At 43.7% G+C, this 26,164-nt stretch overlaps 2 protein-coding genes across 2 annotated transcripts in view; one reads left to right on the top strand and one right to left on the bottom strand.

Annotated features, from left to right (window-relative positions):
* Window positions 1–6,787, bottom strand: part of LOC143004641 (anoctamin-5-like) — a 19,733-nt gene extending 12,946 nt beyond the window's left edge. Inside the window, exon 1 of the mRNA XM_076155705.1 lies at window positions 6,467–6,787. Coding sequence (XP_076011820.1) covers window positions 6,467–6,542 — 76 coding nt within the window. The 5' untranslated portion in view covers window positions 6,543–6,787. The remainder of the gene's footprint in view (window positions 1–6,466) is intronic.
* Window positions 6,788–10,177: 3,390 nt separating this feature from the next.
* The window catches only part of igdcc3 (immunoglobulin superfamily, DCC subclass, member 3), a 54,741-nt gene continuing 38,754 nt past the window's right edge, over window positions 10,178–26,164 (top strand). The window contains exons 1-2 of the mRNA XM_076156218.1: window positions 10,178–10,241; window positions 17,280–17,585. Coding sequence (XP_076012333.1) covers window positions 10,178–10,241; window positions 17,280–17,585 — 370 coding nt within the window. The remainder of the gene's footprint in view (window positions 10,242–17,279; window positions 17,586–26,164) is intronic.

Raw genomic sequence — 26,164 nt, 5'->3', positions numbered from 1 at the left:
GAGGAAGGATCGGCTCTCACAGTGTAAAAGAAGGCTCACCAAGCATGCATCCGTACATAAAGGATGCATGCTGATGAAAGGCGAGTAGCTCATGTTAACGCAAGGCCGACATCGAGCCTCATTATCCAGATAACGGATCTGTACGCTGAGATTTAATGCAAAGTCTGAACCAGGCCCGTGTGTCACAAAGCTCCAGCGTCCCCTCTGGTTAGCGGCTGCCACTGCTCTCTGATGGATAGAAATCTACTCCTCGTCTCCTGGCTGAGCCCCAGTCCTCCGATTAGCCTGAGGGAGATGTCTGGATAGTGCATGGCGTCCCCTCCAGCATCGCCTCAGACGCACTTACTCCATTACACCGGTGCAGAGTAGCTGGTGGTCAGGCTGAGACCGGGATGCTCCTCTTATATATCGGGGCCATGCAGTGTCACTGGTCATTTATAATAAGATCACCTGTGAGTGTATTTGTGTTATTATGAGGTTATCTGACTGGCTTACAGCACCTGCTATACCCTCACAACAACAACATCTTCTAATCCACCATGAGGGGAGAAAGCACAAATGCATCATTAAACAAGGAAATTACCAAATGTCTTCAGGGGTTTGCCCACAAACCAAATGGAGTAGGCAGAGTAATGGCACTGCTGATGGGGGCGCCGATGGGTATTTGTTTAATAATGGTATTGCTTCTGTGAGGCCTCCTAACTTTCCTACATGCCCTCAATCTACACACATTCATATGCAAAGCACGCACTGGGCACAACATTTGCAATCATTGAGAGTTCTGCAGAGCAGGAGTGTGTGTGTGTGTGTGTGTGTTAATAGGCTACACAATCTACGGATGAACATTATCTAACAACAGCAGTCTTGGAATTAGTAATAATCTCCACCGTCGCCTCTTCACTAATAACATGTCAGACAAAATAAGAATAGAATTGAATAAGAGAGAAAAACATCAGCGGCTTCGTTTACATGCTCTCTCCTAATCTAACTATAATGTGAGTAAAGCAGTGCTGCCCATACAAACAGCACACTACTATTCTGTTACTACGATTATGCTCACAGTGCATTTTTGGGGAATCTAACCATCAACCCCAGGAGGCACTGGACCTCATGCACCCTGGACAGAGTTGAGGGAAACCAGGTTAGCAGAGCAAGCTGTGGGAATGTATCCACTCCCTGTGCTGCGTCCTGATCATGCAGGGAGAAAAACATCACACATCCTGGATGATCTTATGATGCAAAACAACTGGAAAAGCCAAACTTTTATAGTACAATGGGCTGGATCCATTTCCTGTAATGGTGAGTGCCTCTCAGTGCCCAAATTTCAAAACCAAAGCATCACGTATTGCCCTGAAAGACAGAAGATGTGCTTCACTCCACAGTATCCACTTGCATGAGTTAATAAGATCTCAGTTCCAAATCTCATTCCACATTAAACCACTGAACACACCAGAGCAGACTGGCTTCCATGGCAACGCTCAGAAACTGACATGCCCACTGCGGTCTGAGGAAGGGTTAAGGTAGTTAGGTTTAGAGCAACAGATGAGGGTGAGAGCTCTGAGGCAGGAGGAGGAGGGGGTCAGTGTGTCACAGAGCTGAGATTTGTCAATTTTAGTCAGAATTCTATAATTAGGCTGACAAGAGGATGTGAAAGTATATCCCAGCCTCACACACCTACACACACACAATACATGACACATGACACATACATCTATTCATCATTTATGTATGATGTTTGAAATGAGTCAAAATCCTTGTATGTTTGATCAACCATATGCTGGTGTCTGCCTGTGTGTTCATGCCTCAGTGCAGACACTCCAGCCATGTACACATAATAGAATAAAAGTGGGGTCAAAAATAAACTCCAGGGTGCCGAGCTGTGCACGAGGAGAGAGGCTGAGGCCGGCTGAGCTGACAGGCAAACAAACATCTGGCTCCGATAAGCACGCCGAGCGGAAAAGGTGTACAATTAAAAGCCATGCAGAGCAGAAGCAGACAGAGTGCAGAACACAGAGGAGAGAAGTGATGTGAGATGACTGACGGACAGACAGGCGGCACATAAAGCCTTTGATCTGCCCGTACCTGAATGCAGGTTAATCCTGAATGCTGTCAGCACTGCTAGACCGTCTTTAAAGGACAGACAGACAGACAGAATCAGACACAGATACAGTTAGACTTACAGAGTTAAGTATCAGGTACCACACACACCACTCAATATTTTACAGCAGGTAACTCTGCTTGGTGCCTTCTTGGATGAACCAATGGAAGGAAAATGAAGTTAGCAGCTCTGTAGGACAGAGCAGGGTATCTATTGTAGTAGACGACCTAAAGCAGCTGTGTTGATCCAACGCCATCAAATCAAACTGTATGATAACGCAGCTTGTGTTGGTGCTGATTTGATGTATTGAGTTTGGCTATGACTCAAACTTACTGTGTGGGTTTGTGCCTCTTTACACCACTTAGGAGAGCACCTACAGCACCTACAGCTCTTGAGCCGCCATTCAAGAGGTTCAACAAGGTGGAAGTTCTGATCTAACACTGCAGCACAGCTTTATTATTATTAGTGCCTTTCAGACAGAAACACATCTTTACTTTACTCAAGTACTTCTTATGCCTCAATGTTTAACAAATGTGGTGTAACGGCTTGCAGCTTGGGACTAACACAGCTTTATCTCTTGACAGCTGATATTTGTCACCAATTTCCCTACAGCATTCTTCAGGGAGAGAGATACTGATGGCAAACGACACGACTGCATTTAGATGAATGAAGCTACGTTCACATTTTGTGTTTGTATATCACATGGACAACACGACTCAGAATATCAATATTTCAGATCCATTGCACCATTCCGATGCAGAGGAGTAAGTGAGAGCAGAAACCAGAACCACTGTGGCCGTGTGTGTTTAGAGAAGGAAATGAACCCCTGGCACATGGTGTGAGTGATGCCCAGCCGGCCACACGCCAAGGCCGCATTCAAGTGTGTGTAACCAGTGTGTTTCATACTTAATGTGTGAAAAGTTAAGTTTTATTAGCGGTTACTAAGACATATTACCTATGAAGGTAACTGGACACAGATCCCATGTTAGTGCTAATGTGTGTTAACAGAGTCTAACAGTCATGTGATCCACCAGATGAAGGTGAAATAGGACGTTTCATATAAACAAAGCAAGATAATTACTGTCCTAACATCTTGGGTTTAAGCTGAACAACAGACTACCATACAACACGTAATGGGCTCAGACCTGTGGACTCTTATGACATCATCTCTGTATATCTCTCTACCCATACTTCCTCTTATATACTCATTGAATTATGTTCTACATCTAAACCATCTGCTACAGCTTAAGTACACTACAGTGAAATATGAAAGTCAATCTAAGCCAGTCTAAGCATATCTATACAGTTCTTGTACCCTGGTTAGCGATACATAGTGAGTTGACCTTGTGAGCACTGGTTCTATGTTTTCAATGTCTTTGTGCTGGAATGGAAAACAACAAGTGGACTTTCTTATCACCAGGATATAGTTTTTCAAACATGAGGCTTACTTGACAATCAACGGAAAGCTTGAGGAGTATAAAAATACACCCGAACCGTAAAACATGAGGTCATGCACTGGGCTGATAGAACTGTGTGTTATCTTCATGAAACACACAGAAAATACCACGTTTGGAATCTCTGATAGTCGGTTGAGAATTTGGCATATTTGTGAGAAAGTGTCATTTCTGGGGAATGCTGGTTTGCACTCTTCTTGTTCTGTAATCTTTGACCTAGTTTATAGTGTTTGTATATGTAGCAGGCAGCCTGGTTGAACGATCGTCCCTGTCCTCCCTGCAGACATCACATCATTGTCTTGTGAACGATCCTCTTACACGGGATAACGACAAATCTATTTCTTACAAGCGTGGTAAGCTGAGATGTTTCCATAAACAGCTCACATGCATAACTTACAATATTATGGTTTTAGTGGATGTTTCTTCTACAACATCTAAGCATTACAGTACAGTACATTCCATGCTTCTGTACAAACCATGGACCGACTCCGACCTGAACGTTTTTCTATCTAAAGGATGTTCTGATATTGCGTTTCTCTTAACTCCAGAGAGACTTTATGTCCTTGCCATGTCTAATTTACTATCAGGAGTAATGCCATTACTGGCCCAGTTTCCATAGCAACACCTTGGCTCAACCTCACCCCTGACTGGAAGATGACTTCATCGATCAGGCTGCTGATGGCCGACTCAGATCAACTTAAAAGGAAACAGTTTTACTTTAAGAACTTGGAATTACTATAAACTGTGATAGGACACAAGAGGAAAACATCTCCAAAGTAACAGAGACAATAACAAGTCCTCACTGTTATTGAAAACACTGTACCGTGCAGACAATCCTGCATGAACCCCTGTCAGGACAAAGTGTGAAAGTCAAACAGTCAGCAGCTGTTCACAAGGTAACACAGACCAAACACACAAACGGCAGCGAGGTGAGGAAAGAGCCTCTTTCTCTGCCTTCCTCTTCGGACATGTGGCCGAAGGTTTGTGCTGATAAGAGCCTGAACAAAGCCACCGCAGAGGCAGCCAGTATATCAACCAGCAGTAAAGCTCCAAACTATACACACACACACTCCACTACAGAACTACATAAAGAGAACTACATTAAAGACAGAGATTAACAACAATAAAGCCTTTAGTTAGGTTCAGTCAACGTGAATGCAAACAATTTGATTTCAAAGTGGATGTTCTATATCTTCATCCAAAAGATCAGACAATGAAAGACACCAACAAGACTCTTCTGTGCTCTCAGAACCTCAAACACACACTCATGTTTGTATGAGGACGGGGGATTGGTCCCATAGACGTCCCATAGTCGTAAGTAAGTCAGATTTGTAAAACAGTCCTGGACAAGCTGGGTTTATTCTGGGTGAGCAGCTCTAGTTCTTATTGGTTGTATTATCATGGATTCCGTACCCTCATGGCTTGTGTTGGGATGTCTCCTGTCATCTGATCCCACATGTGTCTGCCTTCCCCTGGTTCAATTCTCTGATGAAACTGTTTACCACAACACATCCACCTCAACCAGGAGTAAAGTTACAACATACTACTGTACAATGAGACAGAGACATGGATTCAGTCACAAAGAACACAACTGACAACTAGACACTACAGAGACAAGGATATGGATTCTTTTTTACAATAGAGTGAAAAATCCATTCCTGATTTCATGCAGTGTGAAGTCTCACAGTGTAATGTGTTGTGATCAGCAGAAAGTTGAAGCTCATTTGGACTCAACGATGTAATACATCTTTGTAATCTTGTGTATTAGAGAGCCGGAAAAAACCTTCTGTTTTTAATTATAAACATTTCAAAGTCTTAAATCATATAAATGGAAGATGACATGAAATTCTTGCTTTGCTGCTTCGTGTATAACATCTTCAAGTCACAATGTGTTGCATTTTGTGAGCTTTTACTGGTCTTAAGTCATTTTGTGAAGTCATCAGAGACAGTCAAAGATAATTTAAATAAAGAAAAATAACTTAAATCCCTTCTCTCATAATGGTATCTGCTCTGTTGGACAAACAGTCCAGACTGTAAAGCATGAAGTCATCTAGTGACCGCACAGCACGACACCACTCAATGACAGCGGTTTGGTTTTAAAGAGTCCATGTACATTAGCCAGGTCAGAAGAAGTTACCCCAAATGCATTTTAACACCAAGTGGAGACCATGAAGGCACCAAGCAACGACTGACCACTAAAGCCCTAATGGCTGCAGTGTCTGGAGTTTATTTGGGATTTAATTAAGGACCATAATGAGTCGAATCTACCATCTGAAACGCATGAGACTCATCTAAAAGCATGATAATCTGCAGCCCCGATCTCAGAGTCACCTACAAGGAATCCAGCATATGAGCAAAAATGCCAGACAGTCACTGGATAGCCGCCACGCTGACTTGCTGTAAAGTTAGAAACAACAAACTGAGTGTAGTTCAGCAGCATTTAGGTTGATCCTGCTGCTTCACAGGGGATTTGACAGCCCTGACATGTGACACAGGACACTCAAACAAACACAGATCACCTAGTCTGTCCTTAAACTCTCACGGTTAGTGCCTGGTGATGTCATCAAGCCCAGCCCCAGTGCCACATCAAATAAACAAACTGAGAAAACTTTCACAACAGGACTATTTACAGGCTGTGGGTGTAAACTGCGATAGTTAACAGCTTTCCACTACAGTTTCAAAGTGGCAATGTCAATAATAATACATGTAAAAGGAAGTAATGCGCCGTGTCTGTTAAACTTAGACTTTTCAGGTTTGTATGAGACGTTTTATTCCCTCATTCTCACGCTGTAGTTTTTCTTTAAGAGGCTCTAATGTTACGCTTTTTTTGTGTGTATTTTAAGCATATTCTCTTTCGTTAGGTTACATAAAAGGATAAGAAGACATTTGGTCGGTGCACCAAATCATTCCTTACCTCCGGTCTGCGAATCCGTCGCGCTCTTCAGCTCGATCAAAGTTTCATCCTTCGTCTTCCCCGTTATTCGTTTCATAGCGGCCGAGTCTTCTTCACCTTTGGAGCAGCGAGGATGAGGAGGAGACGGTGAGTGATCGGGAAAGGCTCCGCCGCCGTGAACGCATCAATCACATCAATGAGTGTGATTCTGAGACGGTGGATGATGCTTCATGTCTGCATGTGCAATGATTAAATAAACCGAGCTGTGTGTGTGTGAAGTGAAGTGTATAAATGTGTGAGTGTGAGTGTATATGCCTGATCCCAGCAGAGCTCCTCGCGTTTACCCGAGAACGCTGGGCACAATTAAAGGGGAGTGGCTGCTTTATATGTCGGCCCAAAAACGGCGTGTGCGCGTGTGTGTCTCTCTGTGTCTGTCTCTGTGTTTGTATGCTCTGTTTGTTGCATGGCCATTTTGCAGATTTCACATAATTAACTGTATTATACATTGGCACCTGCATAACACACGTAAGTGGAGCGGCTCGGTGAACATTTCGCTGTTATTCTGTCACATTAGCGTCACCTGATGATAAACAGCGACACCTACTGTCCGCTCCGGGGCTTCATCTCTGCTCACACCTCTCCCTCTTTCCCTCATGCGGGTTTCTTCCTGTAATATAACAAAAATAATATTTTAACCGTCTGAATCTGAGTTATTTTGTTAATATTCCAAAGTTTTCGTGGTGAGGCAGGCAGATGTTTACATTTGACTTTATTTCAGGGGCTGGTGCATGGTTTGTATTTAATCTATTACGTTTACACAGACACACAAACAAGACTACACAACACAAAGGTTCACGCAGAGGAGGTGTTTAAAACAGACAGAAGAAGATGTCGTCCAAATATGCTGTTTAGATGATCTATCCTCTCTCACTCACTTTATGGCAGGATGCATTGTCCTGCATGTTGTGTTCTGTACTGTTAGAACATGACCCAATAGCGCCCTCTACAGATGTGACTGGGTGTGTACAGTGAACCAGAAAACCAAACAACCTAACCGTTTAACCAATCTATCTATCTATCTATCTATCTATCTATCTATCTATCTATCTATCTATCTATCTATCTATCTATCTATCTATATATCTATCTATCTATCTATCTATCTATCTATATATCTATCTATCTATCTATCTATCTATCTATCTATCTATCTATCTATCTGTCTGTCTGTCTGTCTGTCTGTCTGTCTGTCCAAAAGGAAGTTGGTGAGTAAGCTGGTGAGTAAGAAGCCGGAGCAGGACGGTCAAATACACACACACACACACACACACTTCAGGAGGAGCTGTGATTGAGAAAGAAATAGAGATTTACAGAAGTACAACAATATCAAATGCCTGGAACTGAATATTGCTCTTTCACTTTGCTTGAATTTTAATGTTGCTGTTCCTCAACAGCCCACAGATTTTAATAACAAGTGACAATGCAATCTCTACTGCTTCTGGTCCATTTGAAAGTAACCATCATTTAATCCAGCTCAGTTTGCAGCTTGAACAATTATTTTCTCACACCTCTCATACTGCATCGCAATTCATTACTAAACCAATCATACCACTTTACACACAGACAACACAAAACACAGTGAGATGACCTCATTGTCCCATCTCAGAAGAACTGAACGTTCAGTAGTACTCTAAAGATCTACAGCTTATCTTCAAATGCCCACAGTACACAATCAGGCTCCTCCCCTACATGATCAGGCTCCTTCCCTGTTACAGGATCTTATCATACAGCAGCAGGGCCCCAGTAAAGTTAAGACACAGTCATCAACGCCCTGACCCTGTGGCAAGGCACTGAACCTTTTTTGTACAATCAGTCCTCTCTGGTAAAGGAGAGCTAAAACTGTGGACCCATCAAATATTTGGATTAAAAATGCAACACATGTATGTTTGTAACAGATGAACATGGTTTAAAGAGAAACATCACTGCTGTCACATCCTGCAGGAGTCACTTTACACAAAACAATCCACTATAAAGCAACAACAACTAAATATTAGGAAGACTAATTCCCTGAAAAACAGAACTACATGCTTGTATTTACTGTGTGTAACCTCACTAAAGATCCTTTTAAACATTAACATCCGCTCCTCACTGTTGCACCACAGTAATTGCACAGCTGGCTGAGCTGCTTGGAAGCTTACAAACCGCATTGTATCTATTACTTGAGGCTAATGGGATGGCTGACCTCTGTGCTATGACACGGCCCACTCCGCACATCAAACGCACCACCGCAAACAATGACCTTAATTGGTGTCCATTGTATTCTGCCAAAATCACTGTTGTTGTTACTGAAGCCGTGTTAATGATCCCACAGAAGCCAGGAGCATAAATGTCAAACTTTGGTATCATCACTCACATTTTTAAAAACATTCCAGCTGTATTGTTATCCTAATTTGTCGGCCCTGTTCATGAACATCAGATATGACACAGAGCTAGTGGACATACAGTGTTTCGTGCCACTCCTGACTGATGAGCTCTGATTTATGTGGGGTCCATACGAAGGTTCAGGCGTTAACGTGCAGCACACATTAGAGAGATAATGAGCATGACATTTCAGAATATGACGCTGGCTTACACAGTATGAGAGCAAAGGCACGACAGCCGCTGCTTAATTTCCTCATGATTAAGACTCTAATCATCTCTATTATTTTTGATATTTTTGTTATAGCATTTTTCCCGTTTGATATTAGATGTTCTAACTTCTAGATAAGATGAGTTTCGCTAAATTAACAACAGTTGTCCGTTTGACTTTGCTTGGTTGGTCGATCTCATAGGGGGAAATGTTCATTCTAAGAACAAAGCTTGTTTGTTTTGACAGTTCACATCAGCTGTACATACAACGTCCACGAGGTGGCAGTGGTGTCGAGCTAAAGCGATCGACTTTCTTTGTTATAATTGAGGAAGCTACCAGAGGTCTCCCTTGTTTGTTTGTCATGTCAGGTTCATTTAAAGGTGAACAATTAGCTTTAAATAAACGCATCCACTGCATGGCGCGTTCGATTGCTGTCGTTATTGTTATTATGTTATCATACACAATTTCATATGTGTTTAATTTCATCAACCCTTTGGATTTTGAATTACATCTCTCTTTCTCTGTGTGTGTGTGTGTGTGTGTGTGTGTGTGTTCAGTATGGACTGTATAGATGTTGTTATGGTTGCTTTACATTTGCCCATTTTCTTATCTTTTATTTGTGCTTTTGAAGTGAAATTGTCCTTAAAGGCAAAATCTACACGTCCAGGAAAAACATAATATAACGCTGTGTAATCTGTTTATTCTGCAATATTATTGTTATTATTGGTAGTATTTGCTCGTGTCTTGGGAGAGAGGCATTGGGTCTCTTTTGTTCCGAAACCAGAGAGAGAGAGAGAGAGAGAGAGAGAGAGAGAGAGAGAGAGAGAGAGAGAGAGAGAGAGAGAGTGAGAGTGAGAGAGAGTGAGAGAGTAGTCGTTGGGATACAGCAGTAGGAGGAGAGAGGGAGCGGGATGCTGATAGATTGTTGATAGATGTTGAAAATGGCGAAAGCGTGTTCGAGCCCAGCGAGCCTCCAAAGTGCAGCTCTGTAGGTTCGGAACATGTAGAGACTCAAACTGGATATTTCTCCGCGTATTCACCTTTTTTCTATTCACCTTACGTTGTTTTCTGCAAGTACTCTGGGATATTTACTGAGTCTTTAAATGGCAACCACGAGGCAGCGCCTTGTCCCGTGCTTTTTGGGAATACTCCTCAATGCTTTAATCGGTAAGTGGCGTCACCTTCACACCGGAGCAGAGAGCAGAGCGCCGGTGCTGCTGCCGCTGCTGCCGCGGGCTCTGAGCGCTCTGGAAGCGGACACATGGCGCGGACGTGCCGCTCTCCGGAGCTGCTGCTGCTCCTCCTGCTGCATGCTGCTCCTGACCACTAAACCCTGAACTTGGCTCCTCTCCGGTGCCCGTTACTATCCTATCACCGGTAATCGGTGACTTCTCAGAGCGGAGCTGAGCCTGAGCAGCTTGTCACGTTCATGTTCATGCGGGTCCGAGTTCAGAGACTCAGACGCAGAAATCCGCGTTACTGTGGTGAAAGTTTTATTCTGAGGAGTGTAGAGAGCAGGTTCCTCTTCCTGCAGCGCTTCACTCCACTCCGCTCCTCCGCTCACACACTCACTCTCTATTATCACTCTGTACACACGCGATGCAATGAACAGTCTGTTGAGTTTGATGCATGAAAAGTAAAATGCATCCTTGATGAGAAACTGTGGAGTAGAGAGAGCAAAACTTTTACTTTAGCTACAAAAATAAGATTTGTCCTTATCAAGAGTTGCAGAATTGAGCCAGGAAAGCTGTGGTTGTGTGTGTAGTCAGAAGTGTTTTCCCTTCATGTGACTGTTCTAATCAGGTGTCTCAGTAAAAGCAGAGTAACAGAATCAAAACTATCAGCAGGAATCAGACGATGAGCTCAGTAAGTCAGACTCAGTTGAAAGGTTCTGACTGTACCAGAGCTGTGTTTGAGATGCTGTAATGATATCTGCTCAGGGTTTTGGCCTTCAGGCGTTGAGCTCCCTGTCGTCTTCACCTCTTTAAAGAGATCAACGTGTGACATTTCAACAAATTCTTCCAAGTTAACTTTGGATGATTTGCTTTTAAATGCCAAGAGCAAACAGAGTGCCGTGGTAACAGCGGTGGTCTCCGGATGGACCGGAGAGTGGTCGGCTCTCGCAGCTCTCCATTCTGTGGCTGGTGGGGAGATGACAGTGGTTATTGCTCTGAGAAGGGATAAAGGACTGTGGTTATTGCCTGCTGGGGAGAGTATTTGTACAGATTAAATGTCAAGACTGTCCCTCTCCTCCCTTTCAGATGTTCTGTCCTCCCTTTGTTGGCTGTGATAGACAGTTTCTCTCTCTATGTGAGGCCCCTTAATTCAAAGGCAGGAGAGAGTATTGCGTATTTGCAAAGAATACCACACACCGAACCCACAAAGGCCCCCAATGGAATCATAGAGGGCAGCACACAGCGGTTCATAACATCTCCAGTGAGAGGGGACTGGGAACTAAAACCTCAGAAAGATTTGCTCTGCGTGTGTGTGTGTGTGTGTGTGCGTGCGTGGGCCATAATTGCAATCCTCCCGTCACTATTTCAAGTCCTTCTCCATCCCAGAGATTAGATGCTGCTCAGATAAAGACAATGTTTATGGCATTTTAAGCAGAGTGGATCAAAGTGAACCTAAAGCAGCGAGAAGAGTGAAGGCAGATTGAAAAGTTAAACTCTTTGGTCTGATGCAAATAGATTGTGTGTTTTCTCTCAGAGTATTGACAATCGTGCATAGCAAAGGCTTGGGTTGTGTCTCTGTGTTGCTCTTGCATGTCAGTAACACAGAGATACATTAAAGGTTGACAGTGAGAACATCTAACCAGCTGTGGACCTACAGTAAATGTGGTCATCATGTAACTTGTAATGACTTCACCAATAGACTCTGTTCAGCTCCTATAAGTGTGGAGGTGCAGCTTCAAAATGTCAACAACTCAGAAAAAACTATAATAATAACCAATCTGGGCATTGATTACTCCCAATTCTTCGTCTCTGAACTCACACAGTGTTTAAATCCAAAGCTACCAGCCTGCGTTTGGTTTATCAAAGCGTTCTGTGAGAGGCAGAGCAGATGTTGACGCGTTACTGTAAACATATCTGAGGTCCAGAGAGGTGAGTTGTGAAACAGCTGCACTATACAGTACCTAGCATCGCAAACCAACACATGCAGGCTTTCCCACCACAGCTCCCGGGTTGTGTTTGACCTCTCCAGCATGTACAGATCCTATACTGTATTTCCATAACCTGTATTTTGTGTTTCTGAAACAACACAGTAATGAGTGTTAAAGCTGCACAAATATGCAGGTGTTACTTATTTACCAAGCAGAGGCCCATAGGGGGTTAAAGAGGAAGAGCTGTGGCTGCATGCAGTGAAAGTCTCTCCTCAGGATGAAGAAGAAATACTCCAGCGTTAGACAATATACAGTGATTCAGTCGATGCTCTACTTTACTGCTGTTGGGTTTGTTGTGTTTCATCCCACACACACTCATACTGTGTTTCATGTCAAGTGACAGACAGGACCTTTTGCTCCGGAGGACACACTTGCTCATATTTATTTAAGGTCTGTTCCTATGCGAGTCTCATTTGTTACACCAGTTGGCTTATTTTCCTAATCATCCATCTTATTCTTCTTAGGGAGCACACAGTAGTCGGTTGGAGTAAAGGGCAAATGGATAAATCCTCACCCCGACGCACAACAATGAAACAAACGTAACATCTGGCTCCGCAGTCTGTTCCTGCGAAGGCAAGATTTTTAAATGTTGTTTTTTAATCGCCGAGCAAGAACGCACACGCCGGGAAAAAAGGAATCACAACAGATGGATGGGAAGAGAGCGAGGAGAGAGAAAGTGACAAACCCCAGCAGTCAAATGAAAGAAGCTCTTGAATACGCGGTGATATACGGCCGTGGCGTCGTGTGTTAGCTGTGCTTTGACGCACTCAGAGAGGACATTCATTTAAATCGTAGAGGGGAAAGCTGAGGAAGTTTTGCTGAGTGCGGGGAAAAGGATGGATGACTGTGGAAGAAAACACACTTAAGCAATGAGTATTGAACGGTGACGGCCTGTGGTAACATTACGGCCTCTGAAGTGATTTTAAGTAAACACATTAAATATTAACGACGGCGAGTGTGAAAACAGTATTGTTATATGATATGATGATGTAGTTGTGTCAGCGTCCCATTATAGTTTTATGTTGCTGCGAGTGGAAGGAGCCTGATGTGTGTGTGCGTGTGTGTGTGTGTGTTGTAAGCTTTGGTAGCTCTGTCAGATGGGAAGTCTGTCAGCTAACCACATGTGTCTATCAGGAGCCGGCGCATGATCCTCACTTTACTGTTGGAGCCGTAAACCTTTGTGCCAGCCACACTTATCTGTCAATAGTAAGCCACAGCTTGAGCCATACTTAGCCAACACTCGTCTCTGGTCTCACCCAGAGGTAATCCTACATGCCGGTGTCTCTTTCCCTCTTACCGTGCCTTTAAGATGCGTGCGGTGTGTGGTCCAGATGTGTGTGTCCGTCTCTGTATCGAACCATGCAAATCCCCCGCATATATAGATCCGTGCGGGCGAACATGTGTTTCTCTCCGGACAGGCGTGTTTGCGGCCCGATAGTTTCTGCAGCTGTGCCTCGCTCTCCTTCGCCACACGCTCCGGACGCACAGCTCAGCTTAAGTGTGTAAACCAAGTGCAAAGTGGCAAATCTGGACATATCCTTTTACACTTTGGCTGGATTTAACTTCCATTCATCTTTGTACCTGTGTACAAACATGTGAATGAGAGAAGCCACATGCTGTACTCATTAGCAACGCCAAGGCTCAACAACTTCACTTTACAAAAGGCTCACAAACAAGTCATGTGCGACATCCTAACACATTAGGATTGTCGACTTAAACACGGCTTGAACACGGAGCTGTTTCCCTGTAAGGCTCTGCAGCACTGATTGTTGTCCTCGCTTGTTCAAAAGCATCGATACATCACCGGGGACTGAACGCTGTACGCCCTTGCATTCTGTCATTGAGATACAGATTTAAACACGATCAATAATTCTCTGCAAGCATTTTGTATGTGTTTATATTATTGTTCTCTTTGAGCTTTATCTGTGTTTTGATCACGGCATGAAGCGTGACTGTGTGTGGCTCCAGGCTTCCTTTTTTTTGTCCCCCTTTTTTTTTTTTAAAGCTTCCTGTGCGGAGACGTGTGATCTTTGTTGGAGCAAAGGAGCTGAGGGCCGGCGTGGCGTCGGAGCGCAGCAGCCCCGGCTTTGGGCTCACCCGGTCAGCTAAGGGTTAAATATTTTCACCACCACCACCACCACCCCCTTGTTTTTCACGAGTGGTAGCACTGATGTCTCTATGGTCCCATGGCCATTTTACTTACCGTGCTCGCTGAATGAAAAAAAGGGGAGGGGGGGGGGAGCGAGGAGGGGCCACAAAAAAGGAAGGCATAGAGAGCGAGATGAGAGGAAGAGGAAACACGTCTTTGCGTTATACTCCACATGTGATCTTCACAGAGGAGTGTGTCAATGAATTCCTTGTCTGCACCTAAGGGGGAATGTCTCTCGGATGGAATTTGAGGGATGAAGCCGGAGGTTCTCTTTCTGACCCCTTGTGCTGTGGCCCCCCCTGGCCCCCCCTCCCCTCCACTGCCTTCCCCCTCGTCCCCCTCCCACCGGATTCCAGGGCCCCGGGCAGAGAGACTGGTAGTGCTTTAGTCCATCAGCGGCTGAAACATGATACCAAGAGAGCCCGCTAAGCTCCTCTTTTATAGTACCAACTCAGGTCAGGCTGTTTACATCCCTTATTTATTGTTCTCCCGCTCCTCCCCCCCCCCCCCCCCCCCTTCTTTGCCCTCACAAACCACAAATATGGAAAAATTGAATTCCTCACACTACAAGTCAAATGGAAAACATCACTACAAACTAAATGGAATTGAACGGCGCCCAGGGGTGGAAGTAACTAATCACATTTACTCAAGTACGGTGAAGTGTTGAGTTACGTCTTTCTCTACAAGTGTGTTCCTCCGACTTCCTCTCTCAGATGTTTGAGATGGAATTATTACATTTGACTCTCTTAAACTCATTTATCTGACGTCTGTAGATTCCTCACTTTGCAGGATTAAACTTGAAATTCCTTTTAAACTCGTAAAATCTTCTTTGCTTCATAGAATTCTTTCCTATAAATCCTTTTAATTCAGGTATTAAAGCTCTTCTTCTGCTAATACGTGCTGTGCTCTCTGCCAGGGAGAATGTTGAACACAGGAGATGGGATGAGAGCATTTTTCCATCGCAGCTTTACAGCTTTTATTAAGTCAAGGTTCGAATTATCACTTGTACTACGGTCAGGGCCATTTAGTCATAGCATAATGTCAGATTTTGTGGGGTGGGAAAGAAGAGGAGAGGAGGAGAAGAGGAGGAGAGGAGAGTCTTTTCCATGGGGGGGGGGGGTGACTGGGGAAGAGTTACAGGCTTGCCTTTCTTTTACAGCTTTTTCAATTAATCTTGCTTGCAGAGGCTGGGCGTCTTGACCAGGTAGTCTATTAACTGTGTTGCTAGGTTCTGGCTGAGTGGAAAATGAGATAGAGAAGCGGTTGACCAAAGAGCCATGGTGAGTTTACTCATTGACCAACTGTTGCTCTCTGCGTCGCCCCTGTCGACACAAACTGCAGAGACTCCCAGTGTGTGTGCGGTGATAGCGGAGTATTTAGGAGGTCATGTTCAGTTTTCTTAAGGGTTTTTTTCTTCCTCTTAGCGCCGCAAAGCTGTCGGCAAGTCAGCTGGAGAGGAGAGGAGAGGAGAGAAGTGTGCGACAAAGGGTGCTACTCATGATAAATAAAGATAAAATGCAGGCTAAGAGAATCCAGAACAAGCTAGGGTTTGAATGTTATAACTTCCTGTCATATATTGATTGATTGATAGGTATTATCTTCCCTTTTAACCCTTGTTGTTAAAAGGGAAGGTTGTTCATCATGTTTTCTACCCGGCTTCACGATCGGCCTTCAGGTCATAACAGGCCACACACACCTGGAAACATACCACTTTTACGACTGCTGCTGGAAGTAGATCTTGAGGGAGAATTACACGTTTTCTGTCTCCCCCGCTGCCTGTTTCCATCACTGACCTTGCGAGTGATTACAGAGTTGAGGACACTTCCCAGAGCTGCTCAGCAGGGCACGCAGTGTATTATAATGGGAGAGCCAGAGCGGGCGCTTTCAGCTCTGGCTTGTAAAAGCTCAAAATGGATTGACAGCATAACTGTGCCCGTATCACGACGCGCTCTACACTAGAAATAGGAGAAATGACAGGTAATCTAGGAGTATCTGGTGATCTCAGAGGCCTCGTGTGGTTGCCCCTCGGATCCTGAGTCCTTCGGGCGCTTGTAAACACGGCTCTCTACAGGCAGCTGATTGTAACCCCACAGTGATCACATTGACAAAGTCGCTGCCCCTGGTTAACCAATGTAGCAAACACAACCCGCTGCATGTTTGTGTGTATACGAGTACACGAGTGCACACATGCTCGGGCTGCAGTCGGTCCCTAGCCCATGAATTCCCCCTGTGCCTGTAACCTAAAGGCAGCTCAGTCACAGCGTTTTATCCAGCTGCTTGAGTTAGTATCAGCGATATAGCACGAGGAATGTTCTTTCCCTTTATTCTTCTGGCTGCAGAGCTGAATTGAATATTATTGACCTTGATAGGAGGGTGAAGATGTGAAGGATGAGGATGAATACATTTCCACTAACGCAGAGATGCTCAGCTCTGGAAAACATATAATTCTGTTTAACAATGTCAGATTTGCCCTAAACAGCGTCGGTGAGAGTTATAATCATCACTTGTGCTGTGAGGGAGCAGCGTGACTGCTGCCCTCTGAGTCACAAAGAATATTGAATAAGTGATAGCAATATGGAAAAGGGCTGCATGGAGGGAAACGCTTCATGTGCTTCAGCTCAGGCGGCTTTGTTTCGCCCTCTCATCACAGGAAGCTCAGAATAAATCTATTTAATGACAAAGGAGGATGGAGTCATTATGTTCTGAAGAAGTGATGTCAGCTTGTGACACAAAATGTATTACAGAAATGATTTTGCAGGATATGGAATAATAGAAATACAACACGAAACTCCTTCACCTTGAATGCTGTGAGATTTCTCAGGAATGCATAGCAAAGTATCCAACCTGAGATGTAATCAGCTGGTTGTGTGTGTGTGTGTGTGTGTGTCTCTAGGTGTGACTTGCGAAGCGGAGCTCTCCTTCACACTGGAGCCCAGTGACATCATCGCTGTACAGGAGCAGCCTCTCATGCTTCACTGTCAGGTGAACGGCATCCCACCTATCACCACGCAGTGGAGGCATAACGGCCTGCTGGTATCTCAGGACCTGCACCACACCACCTTCATCAACGGCTCACTCCTGATCGGTCACTTCCTGAAGACCAAATCTGATGGCTCATCTGACGAAGGCGACTACGAGTGTGTGGCACAGAACTCGTTTGGGCTGGTGGTGAGCCGCAAGGCCCGGATTCAGGCAGCCAGTAAGTGTCCCTGTCTCTGCCTGCTGTCCTTCTGTCCTTCTGTCCCTAACCCTGTCCCTTCATCTGTATCAAGCTGTGCAGTTTAATATTGTGTTTACAAAATAACCAACATGCTATATGGGGAATTGTAAGACAACACTTTTAAAGGTTATGGTTGGCCAGATTTATACTTGCTGTTACCCTGAGTAGAGATCTTCATGATTCTTCAAACCCCAACAGGGAGAGAACATCAACACTGGCAGCAGTTTGATGTTCTGCCTAATTAGTTTATAAAGTGATACTGTGGAGATTTGAGACAAATGTATCATTTTCATGGCTATGACATCACAAGTACTTCATTGACATTATGTAAATTGGAGTCACCTCATAATGTGTGTGTGAGAGTTTATATGGCAGACAAATACATGCAAGGGGTTTCAGGTTCAAATAACACCCAAAGGAAATTTACTTTACAAGGCTTTACTGTCATTATAGCATAACATAGTTCCATTCAGGAATCCAGAGGACACAGATTTAGCTTTTATTGTTGCTGTGCATAACTTCTATCTTTGTTCTGTCAGAGGAATAGCCCAGGGTGCTGACAGGGTCCATTCACATGACTACAGACCTGCTGCTTAGGGGAAAAATATGCTCAAATTTACAAAAACAAAACATGGTTAGTGATCTAATTTGGACATCATTTCCAGAAAAATTATTCTGTTGTGTAAAATTTCAACAGTATGACTTTAAGGGGTCCTGATGAAGAGCAGGAAGGGTTTATGTTTCCACCTTTACTTCGTCTTCAGGTGGTTGTAGTATTTAATCCTGATTGATTTAGGTAAGTGAGAAACAGCCCTTACTAAGAAAATGTGGGCGGAAGCATATACGGAGTTAAAGTCAAGCATAAACCTGAGTATAAACAGTTCTGATTACATAACATTAATTAAACACAGGAAAGCAAAGTCTGATTTAGTGGAGATATTATGTACTGAACAACCGCAGCCACTCTCACTTCTTTAAAACACTTTAATTGAAAGATTGCTTTACGTCGCCCCCCTAGTCACGGCGGTGTATGTAAATGTACTTCATTTCTCCAGCCGTGGAGCCGTTTGAATATTTTAATATTGTTTGGGTGTAATGAACTTTCCAATGCTCATCTACCATGCTGCTTAGAAATGCAAGCCTTTGAGTTTAGCATTAACAAGCCTTCACGCTGCGAGTCTTCAAGGTGCTTTGTTAGGCTGCAATAAGCTCAGAGCTCCCCGGCAGCCGGCTCGCTGCTACAGAAGATGAATCACCTTTAGTCTCTGATTTCCACTCATTCCGGTACAATATTAAGTTCTCAGCAAAGTGCCTATCACATCCTAGCGAGCCGGCGTGCCTCTCTGTCTATGTCTGATTCTCTCTCTTCATCCCTGTGCTTCCCTTTGTTGTTCCTCTCTCTCTCGCTCCCCGTCTCCCACGTCTAACACTAAATTAAATGCACCGTGGATGCGCGCGGCAAACCGGATAAACCTCTGTGGACACACTGAGATGCTTCTGGAGTGTCTTTAATGGTGCATCACTGGGCTGAGCTAAAGGTGTTTGAAGCCTCAGTTGTGCGTTCAGGAACACAGTGAGAGACAAAAGCTGGCAGAGGCCTGTTGCTTCCTTGGCTGTGTGCAGACAGCGTGCTGCTGTGCTGTTGTTGCCAGTACAGCTTTTCCCCTCAGTGGGAAGGGGAGGTTAGCACAGACGTCTCACTGACCGAAGGGAAAAGTCACTTCAGCTCAGTGGCTGTCAAACACAAACAACCCTTAGGGCCTTTCTTTCAAAGGTCAGCGCACAGACTCCATCTTAACACAGTTATAATCCTGGTCAGGCTGAATCCTCAATAAGAGCGCTGGATTTCTTTCCTATCTATGTATTTATGAACACAGAGATCATTACTGGAGGACGCTCCATAGAGGACAATAGGTCTATCTTGATGGTTGGTACTGAAACATGAGACAGTGTATCATGTATAGCTTTAGATTGAGCCATCTGGTAGCTTTGAGATGACGTCCGTTTAGTATTGTTGCTTTGGAAACCTGGAATGAAAACTTAAAGATAAGAAAAAGAAAAATTGCTCAGGAATTGAATCCGAATAACAAAAAGCAGACATGCAGGTTAGATGAATTGGAATCTCTAATGTGCTCATAGGTCTGAATGTATACATTTGTTTTTCCGGCTCTATAGATTAATTGATCAGTGAGACCATTGTTCGTTTTATAGATGTATTGATTTTTCCCCCTTGGTCAGGCCTCACCTTCTCTCATTCATGGTGCCGGTAAATTTAACAAGATAATTGTTTGACTTTGTGCTTCCTGAAAGAGTCTCATTCTATTTATTATATATTCAAATGTCATTGGTCGATTCGGAAGTCCACCCTCAACACTAAACGTGGATGATGGGATTCTTTTGTGTTTTTCTGCATTGACTGCAGACTTTTGGACTTCCTGTCTTCTTCCTACGCCCATACACTATTTACCGTATATAGAGTTTGTAAGTCACTACAATGGATTCTGCTCTACAACCGCAAGTCAGTACGTCAGTCAGCCATGTCTTGACTCAGCCTGCATGTTTCCGCTCTTTGACTGTGAGGATTCTTTCATCTTTTATTAGAATTCTCATGGTTGAACGTTGCGAACATGTTATTCCCTTTGTGGTGAATGATTTTGACCTTTGACCTCGGCATCTATCCGTATAAACATGCAGGCATCTACAACTGACTTTCATTTTGTCAGGCTTTTGATTCTGCTGCCCCAACTCAGTTTCTCCTCTTGACTGATATTGATTACATCGTGACTGAGGGATTACTCAAGGTCACACTCTAACACCTATGACCTTTTGGGTGTGTTAAGTACCCTTAGGAGAGGTGTTGAAAGAGGATAGGAACTGGAATGAAAGACTCCTCAGTGGATTCTTGCTTCTATGAAGGTTGAAGGAAGCCATCACAGTGAAACCTTCCTCCAGAGACCATTTACAGGGACGCCCAAGACCCCAGCCTCAAAATGTCCCCTCATTACCCATCTGTATGCGTTAATATCTGCCGTGTTTGGGAGGGAATTGCTCCTGTTTCAAGGTGGTGAGGACTGGGGACCCTCCTTCCCCATCTTCCTGTGCCTGGTGGGAAATGCCTCAGGGTTTAGCAGTCAGAGATCAATGGGGCTTTCATAGCACCTTCAGATGTGCTGTGTGACTCCCAGTCTGACCTGGGGACCACAAAGCATCGCTCACTTCTTCAGCTCTGTGTTACTGCGTCACACTTGGCACAATCCATATTTTCCTCTTTCATCAACGACGATCACAAGCTCTTCTTATGAATGCTGCGGTTCTCAAACTATTATGTAACAGATCGCTAAGTAAATTATTCAGAATTTATATTCCAGTGTTGAATAATAAGAAATCTCTTTATCTTGATGTAGAGTATTCAAATGAAGCTCTTTTACTTCAGCAGTGAAACCAGGCTAAATCAATGTTAGATCTATTCTGTAGGCCTGCTTGTCCTATTCTGGGTCGGCACCACAACTCTCAACTGTCTGTAGGAGTGACTTGGAGTTAAATTCTAATTAATGTAACATGTCTTATTTTAATATTGATGATTATCTCAAGAAAATAGGCTGCACCGCCAGATGTTTTAGTTTGTTTTTTGTTTATTCTTAGACTTTCAAAGCTCAACGGCAGCTGAAGATGACTTGTTTATTACTGGTATAATTAGCTTGATTGTTGAAATGTGCAAAAACATCTTGATTTGACACAATAGGTGTGTGGGGTATTATTTCGTGCTGCCTCCTGTTAAGTGTAGAAGCGGCTCCCGGTTTGTCACTTAGTCAGACTGTTGTGTTTTAACTCTTTAAAGTCTAAAGCTAGTAGGACCTTAGTGTTTAAAGCATTTGAAAGACGTGTGTGTGTTGGTCCCCTCAGGGCCAGCCTAGGTCTAGTGTTTTGCATTATGAATAAGTTATTTATGAGATGAATTTTTCATTGTGTTTTCCAAGAGAGATGCCAAAGGAATACTGCCAGGCCCCTTTCCTCCTCCTAGTGTTTGTTTCTTCTTCTTTTCCAAGTGTTTGTTTAAAGTGGATGCTGTGTTTGTACTTTTGAGGTCATTTGCATTGTTAAAGTCCCTCTTAAAACAGAGCTCCAACTTGTACCACTGTGATGCAATGTGTTGGTGTGATTACTGAAGCTCCCCCGGTGGATGAGGCCTCCATCTGACCATCCACACCACCTTCATCTATTAATTTCACTTTTTATTTGCTTGACAACCATTTGTGTGAGCTCACTGTCGGGGGTTTGGTGTTGGACGGACTCCCCGCTGCCCGTCTAAAACAGCCGCCGAGCCAGGAAACACTTTCTTCCCTCTAAATGTTATCTCTTTGATGCTCTTCTTCCTTCTCTCATCCATTTCTGTCCTCTGTTTTCTCCAGGACCTCCTCATTAGCTTAGGTTCAGGAAGCTTTTCATCATTCGGATGAATGACAAGCCCGGTACAGTGGACGCAGGCAGGGCTCCTGCCCCCTCCCCCACCGCACGCCCGCGTCACCAGGCAACACACCACAAAAGCCCCCCTGTTACAAAATAGCTTTTAGGATCAATTGAAATGACTCGGCTTTTGTCACTTTGGCTGGAATTAATTGGAAAGAGTTGAAGCTTTGTGAGAAAATAATTTATCTATTTTTTCCCCTCCAGTCCCTTTTTATAGAGCCAGAGTGCAATTGACCTCAGGAATGATTTGAGAAGATTTGGAAACACAATAGGAAGTGTGGGGAGAAAAGGAAAAGAGAGAGCAACTGGGAAAATATTATGTTCCTCTACACACAGATGAAACACAATCATCTTTAGAAGTAACACAGTGCTTCATTACTGTACTATTTACTAGGATTACATCATCATATAAGGTACAGGGGGGCAGAGTTTTAGGAACCCTATATATAAGATAATATACAGTGTTTACTCTATACAAATACCATACTCCCACCCAGAAATTGAAGACACAAAGGTTTAATTTATTCTGGAGGTGTTGTGTTGGATTGCAGTGCACAGGTGTGTGTGATATAAACAGATACGGAGCCTTCAGCTGCTGGATTATTTGCACCTTGTTTAATTCTAACACTCATGGTCATGGTGAATTGTACGATTTGAATAATGGCAGGCAGCTGAAAGAGACTTTAATGAAAAAGAAGAATCCAGGGGGGCTGTCAGGGTTGAAAGAGGAGAAGACAGAGGATGACAGTAAAAGTGTCACATTTTCTCTACCCATGCCCGTCATCTGTGTGAACGTAACTCCTCTCAGGGGTGTAAATGGAAAGAAGTATGGCTGACGTGTTCGCTAAAAGGCAGAGCCAAGCCGGAGCTCCGTCTCTAGCTGAGGCTGAGGCTGAGGCTGAGGAGGGAGAAGTCAGCGTTACTACATTACAGAAACTACGCAAGCTTTGCCCCAAGCAGGTACTCAGGCCACAGTTAGTGTGAGTGATTTATGGGGAGTCTGTGCCGGTTCATATGAGAGTGTGTGCGCTTGTTTGGACGGTTGATAGTGGCTCTCCATCACCCTGCGACCTTTCTTTCCCCACCCCTTTCATGGCCTCCTGACTGGGCAAACGCTGGAGCTCCATCCCCACGTCTCCGTGTGGCTCCCTTTGTCTGCGAGCCAAAACCCCGCCCCCTCTCTGCCCCCCCACCACACACACACACACACACACACACTCTCACCCCTCCCACCCCTGCTCCTCTCTGCCAGCTTGCCACGAAGCAGGTCCGTACATCTATCTGTCATATAGATTCCCCGGCTGAATGGCGTTTACTGCACAAGCTTATTTTGACATTTAAACACTAAGTCTCGGGGGTTTTCTCTAATCCTTGCAAAATCTAGATTAGCTCATGCAAAAAGCCTCCGACATGCTTGACATTCGAGCGTTATTAACTTAATCCAACAAGAATATATCAGGAGAATTCCAAACAAAGATATAATGAGATGAAGTCAGATCTGTATTCTTCTCCCTCGTGTTATTGCTCTTTCATTTTTTTTTTTTACACAGCAGCAACCTAGGCATGGTCTTAATCAGGTTTGTTGGCTGATGTTAAACCTGTGCAGCGCCTCCTACTGTGTGGCCAGCATCCCTTCCAGCTGTCCATCAGCCAGTCAGAGGGATTGTGGAAGAAAGCGAAGGTTTTTCCTCTGCTGATGAGGCGGGCTGAAGGGATGAGAGCTCTGACCTCTGCTGTGTAATTACACCAGAGACCTGACTGGCTTATTACTGTACACCTGCTGACTAAAAAACTCAGATCTCATTGCCTGATTATTCATGCTCCACTTGAGTCTATTTAGAACGGGGCTACAATGAAAGAAGGGGATTCACGACTTGTTTTCAAACGGCAAGGAGCTTTTCAGAATGCAGGTCGCATTCTGCTTGTTTTTAAATGAGCAACAGCTTGGTTAAAACCTCTCTCTCTCTTTCTCTCCCTCTCTCCCTCTCTCTCTCTCTCTCTCTCTCTGAGCTGGTTTTTGTCAGGGAGCTAAACAAACAGCCACACGTTGAATGCCCTTAATGAAGACTCTTTGCGTATTTGCATTGACAAATGCTCAGACTTGTCCTAATCTCCTGTGGGGCAGGTCCATGTAAATCTCTATTATTTCTGCCGGTGACGAGTCATTGACCTTGAAGCTGTGGAAATTCACCAGGGGTCTCCGTGCTGCCAACAATGTGCCTGATTTTCTTAGCGTACAGTGTTTATCTGAGGGCTAACTGCAGGGTGCGAGTGAGACGGTATGTAAATGTGGTCTCACTTTGTTTTCCAGTGAAAGTGAAATGCTTTTATTATCATTCATTATCATTAATTATCATGTAATAGTGATTACACCACAGGAGGAAATTAAAATGGTGGTTAAATTAACTGGCTGTACAATTTGACTAAAATGTATTTTTTTGTTTACAATGAATACATTTAATTGAAATCATTTTCAATATTTTGCTCCCAGGTGATGTTCTACTTTTGTTGTTATTGTTGTGTTTTTCTGAGATATGGCTCCGTATGAACCCTGAGGATGTATTTGTTTACCGCATCTCCGCCACAAAGACTCTTAGAGCAGCCGCAGCAGCAGATTCCTGCATCTCCTCTATCTCCAAATGTCAGGAGAGGCAGCCAGTGCCAGAGCACAATAGCTGCTAGTGTGTTCAAATCCATAGCTATGCATACAGGAGCGCAGAGAGGCATGCATGCAGAACTTACACAGTCCTCTCACATGGAAGCTGCTACATAATATGAAGGATGAGGTGCTGTGCAGGGCAGAATGGGCACCCTTGTGTTCTAAAAATATCTCCCTGTGTAAACAACAGGTCTTGGTAAAATAAGCTTCTAAACAGAATTAAATAGAGTGGCAGAGCAGCTGGGCAGGGGAAATATTGAAAATATTTTTTATATAGGTTTTGGTCTTACCGCAGAGGATTCCACAAATGAAATAAGTTCTTTGGCACCAAATGTATTTATTTTCGTGATAAAACAAGTAAATACCTTCAAGAATGTTTGTCCATGAAAAAGCCGCTGGTGTTTTGTCCATGAAGAGACAAAGACAACAACAGCATCCTTCAGTTGGCTGATGAAAGACTGAACACTAGTTTTGTTCAGTGGATGACAGAAAATGTCCTTTTGTTAGCACAAATAGATTTGAACCAAAACATATGCTGTTGTTATTTCAGTGTGTGAAATAAATTGCTCATTTTTGTTCATTTTGCACACGAGAAGCCAGAAACACAATTCTGCAGACGAAATACAAACGACTGTCATTTCATGGACAAAATACATCAAGGTGATTATTTGTCTTTGTTGTGTAAGTCTACATTATGTGACACATGTTTGGTAAATCCTGTTACACTCAGCAACAGACACACTGTTATGTGCTCGGTCTTTATGTTTGACAAGGTTTAAATCCTTTTAATGTCTTTCTTGGGATTCATGTCTCTCTTATAGGAACAAAGGGAGTTTTATGTGTTTATGCATCATTTTCATAAACAGGAAATGTCGGTTTTCCACCACAGATTGATTTTTCTCTCCGTTTTTTACTGGACGCAGAATTTGAAAGGTACCGGAAAGATCAATAACCAACTTGTGCGAGATCAACATGGGGGATATTGTTTGATATCAGCACAATTATTGAAGATTTACTTATCGCCTGGCTCCCTCGCTCAATAATAACATGTTTAAATGTTAAACCGATTTAAAGCATCTCTTGTAAATGCATGTTTGGGTCAAAGCATTGACCTTGTCGTTAAAGTCTATCCATTATATCGCCTTCTTCACAAGCTCTTTACATCAATCAGAAAATGCTGCATTCGTTTGCCAATGAATTTAGCTTTCAAATTCAAATTCGTTGGAGCATCATAGAGGAATACGATGACACGGAAAACATCACATATTTGTATAGGTTTCACATCTTTTGAAGGAAAGCAAAGGAACATCAAGCCATTCACACCAACTTAGGTCAATGTCGGTCGCAGTTCAAATTTAAATTCAAGTTCACGGCAGGGATGGTACCTTGTGTGTGTGTCCTTTGCTGTGTGTGTCTGGACCCCTGCCCATAG

The sequence above is a fragment of the Genypterus blacodes genome, unplaced genomic scaffold, assembly GCF_046128005.1.
Source record: "Genypterus blacodes isolate CSIRO-AG114 ecotype Tasmania unplaced genomic scaffold, CSIRO-AGI_Gbla_v1 ptg000067l_1, whole genome shotgun sequence".
Classification (NCBI taxonomy): Eukaryota; Metazoa; Chordata; class Actinopteri; order Ophidiiformes; family Ophidiidae; genus Genypterus; species Genypterus blacodes.
This window is presented reverse-complemented; position numbering and strand designations above follow the sequence as displayed.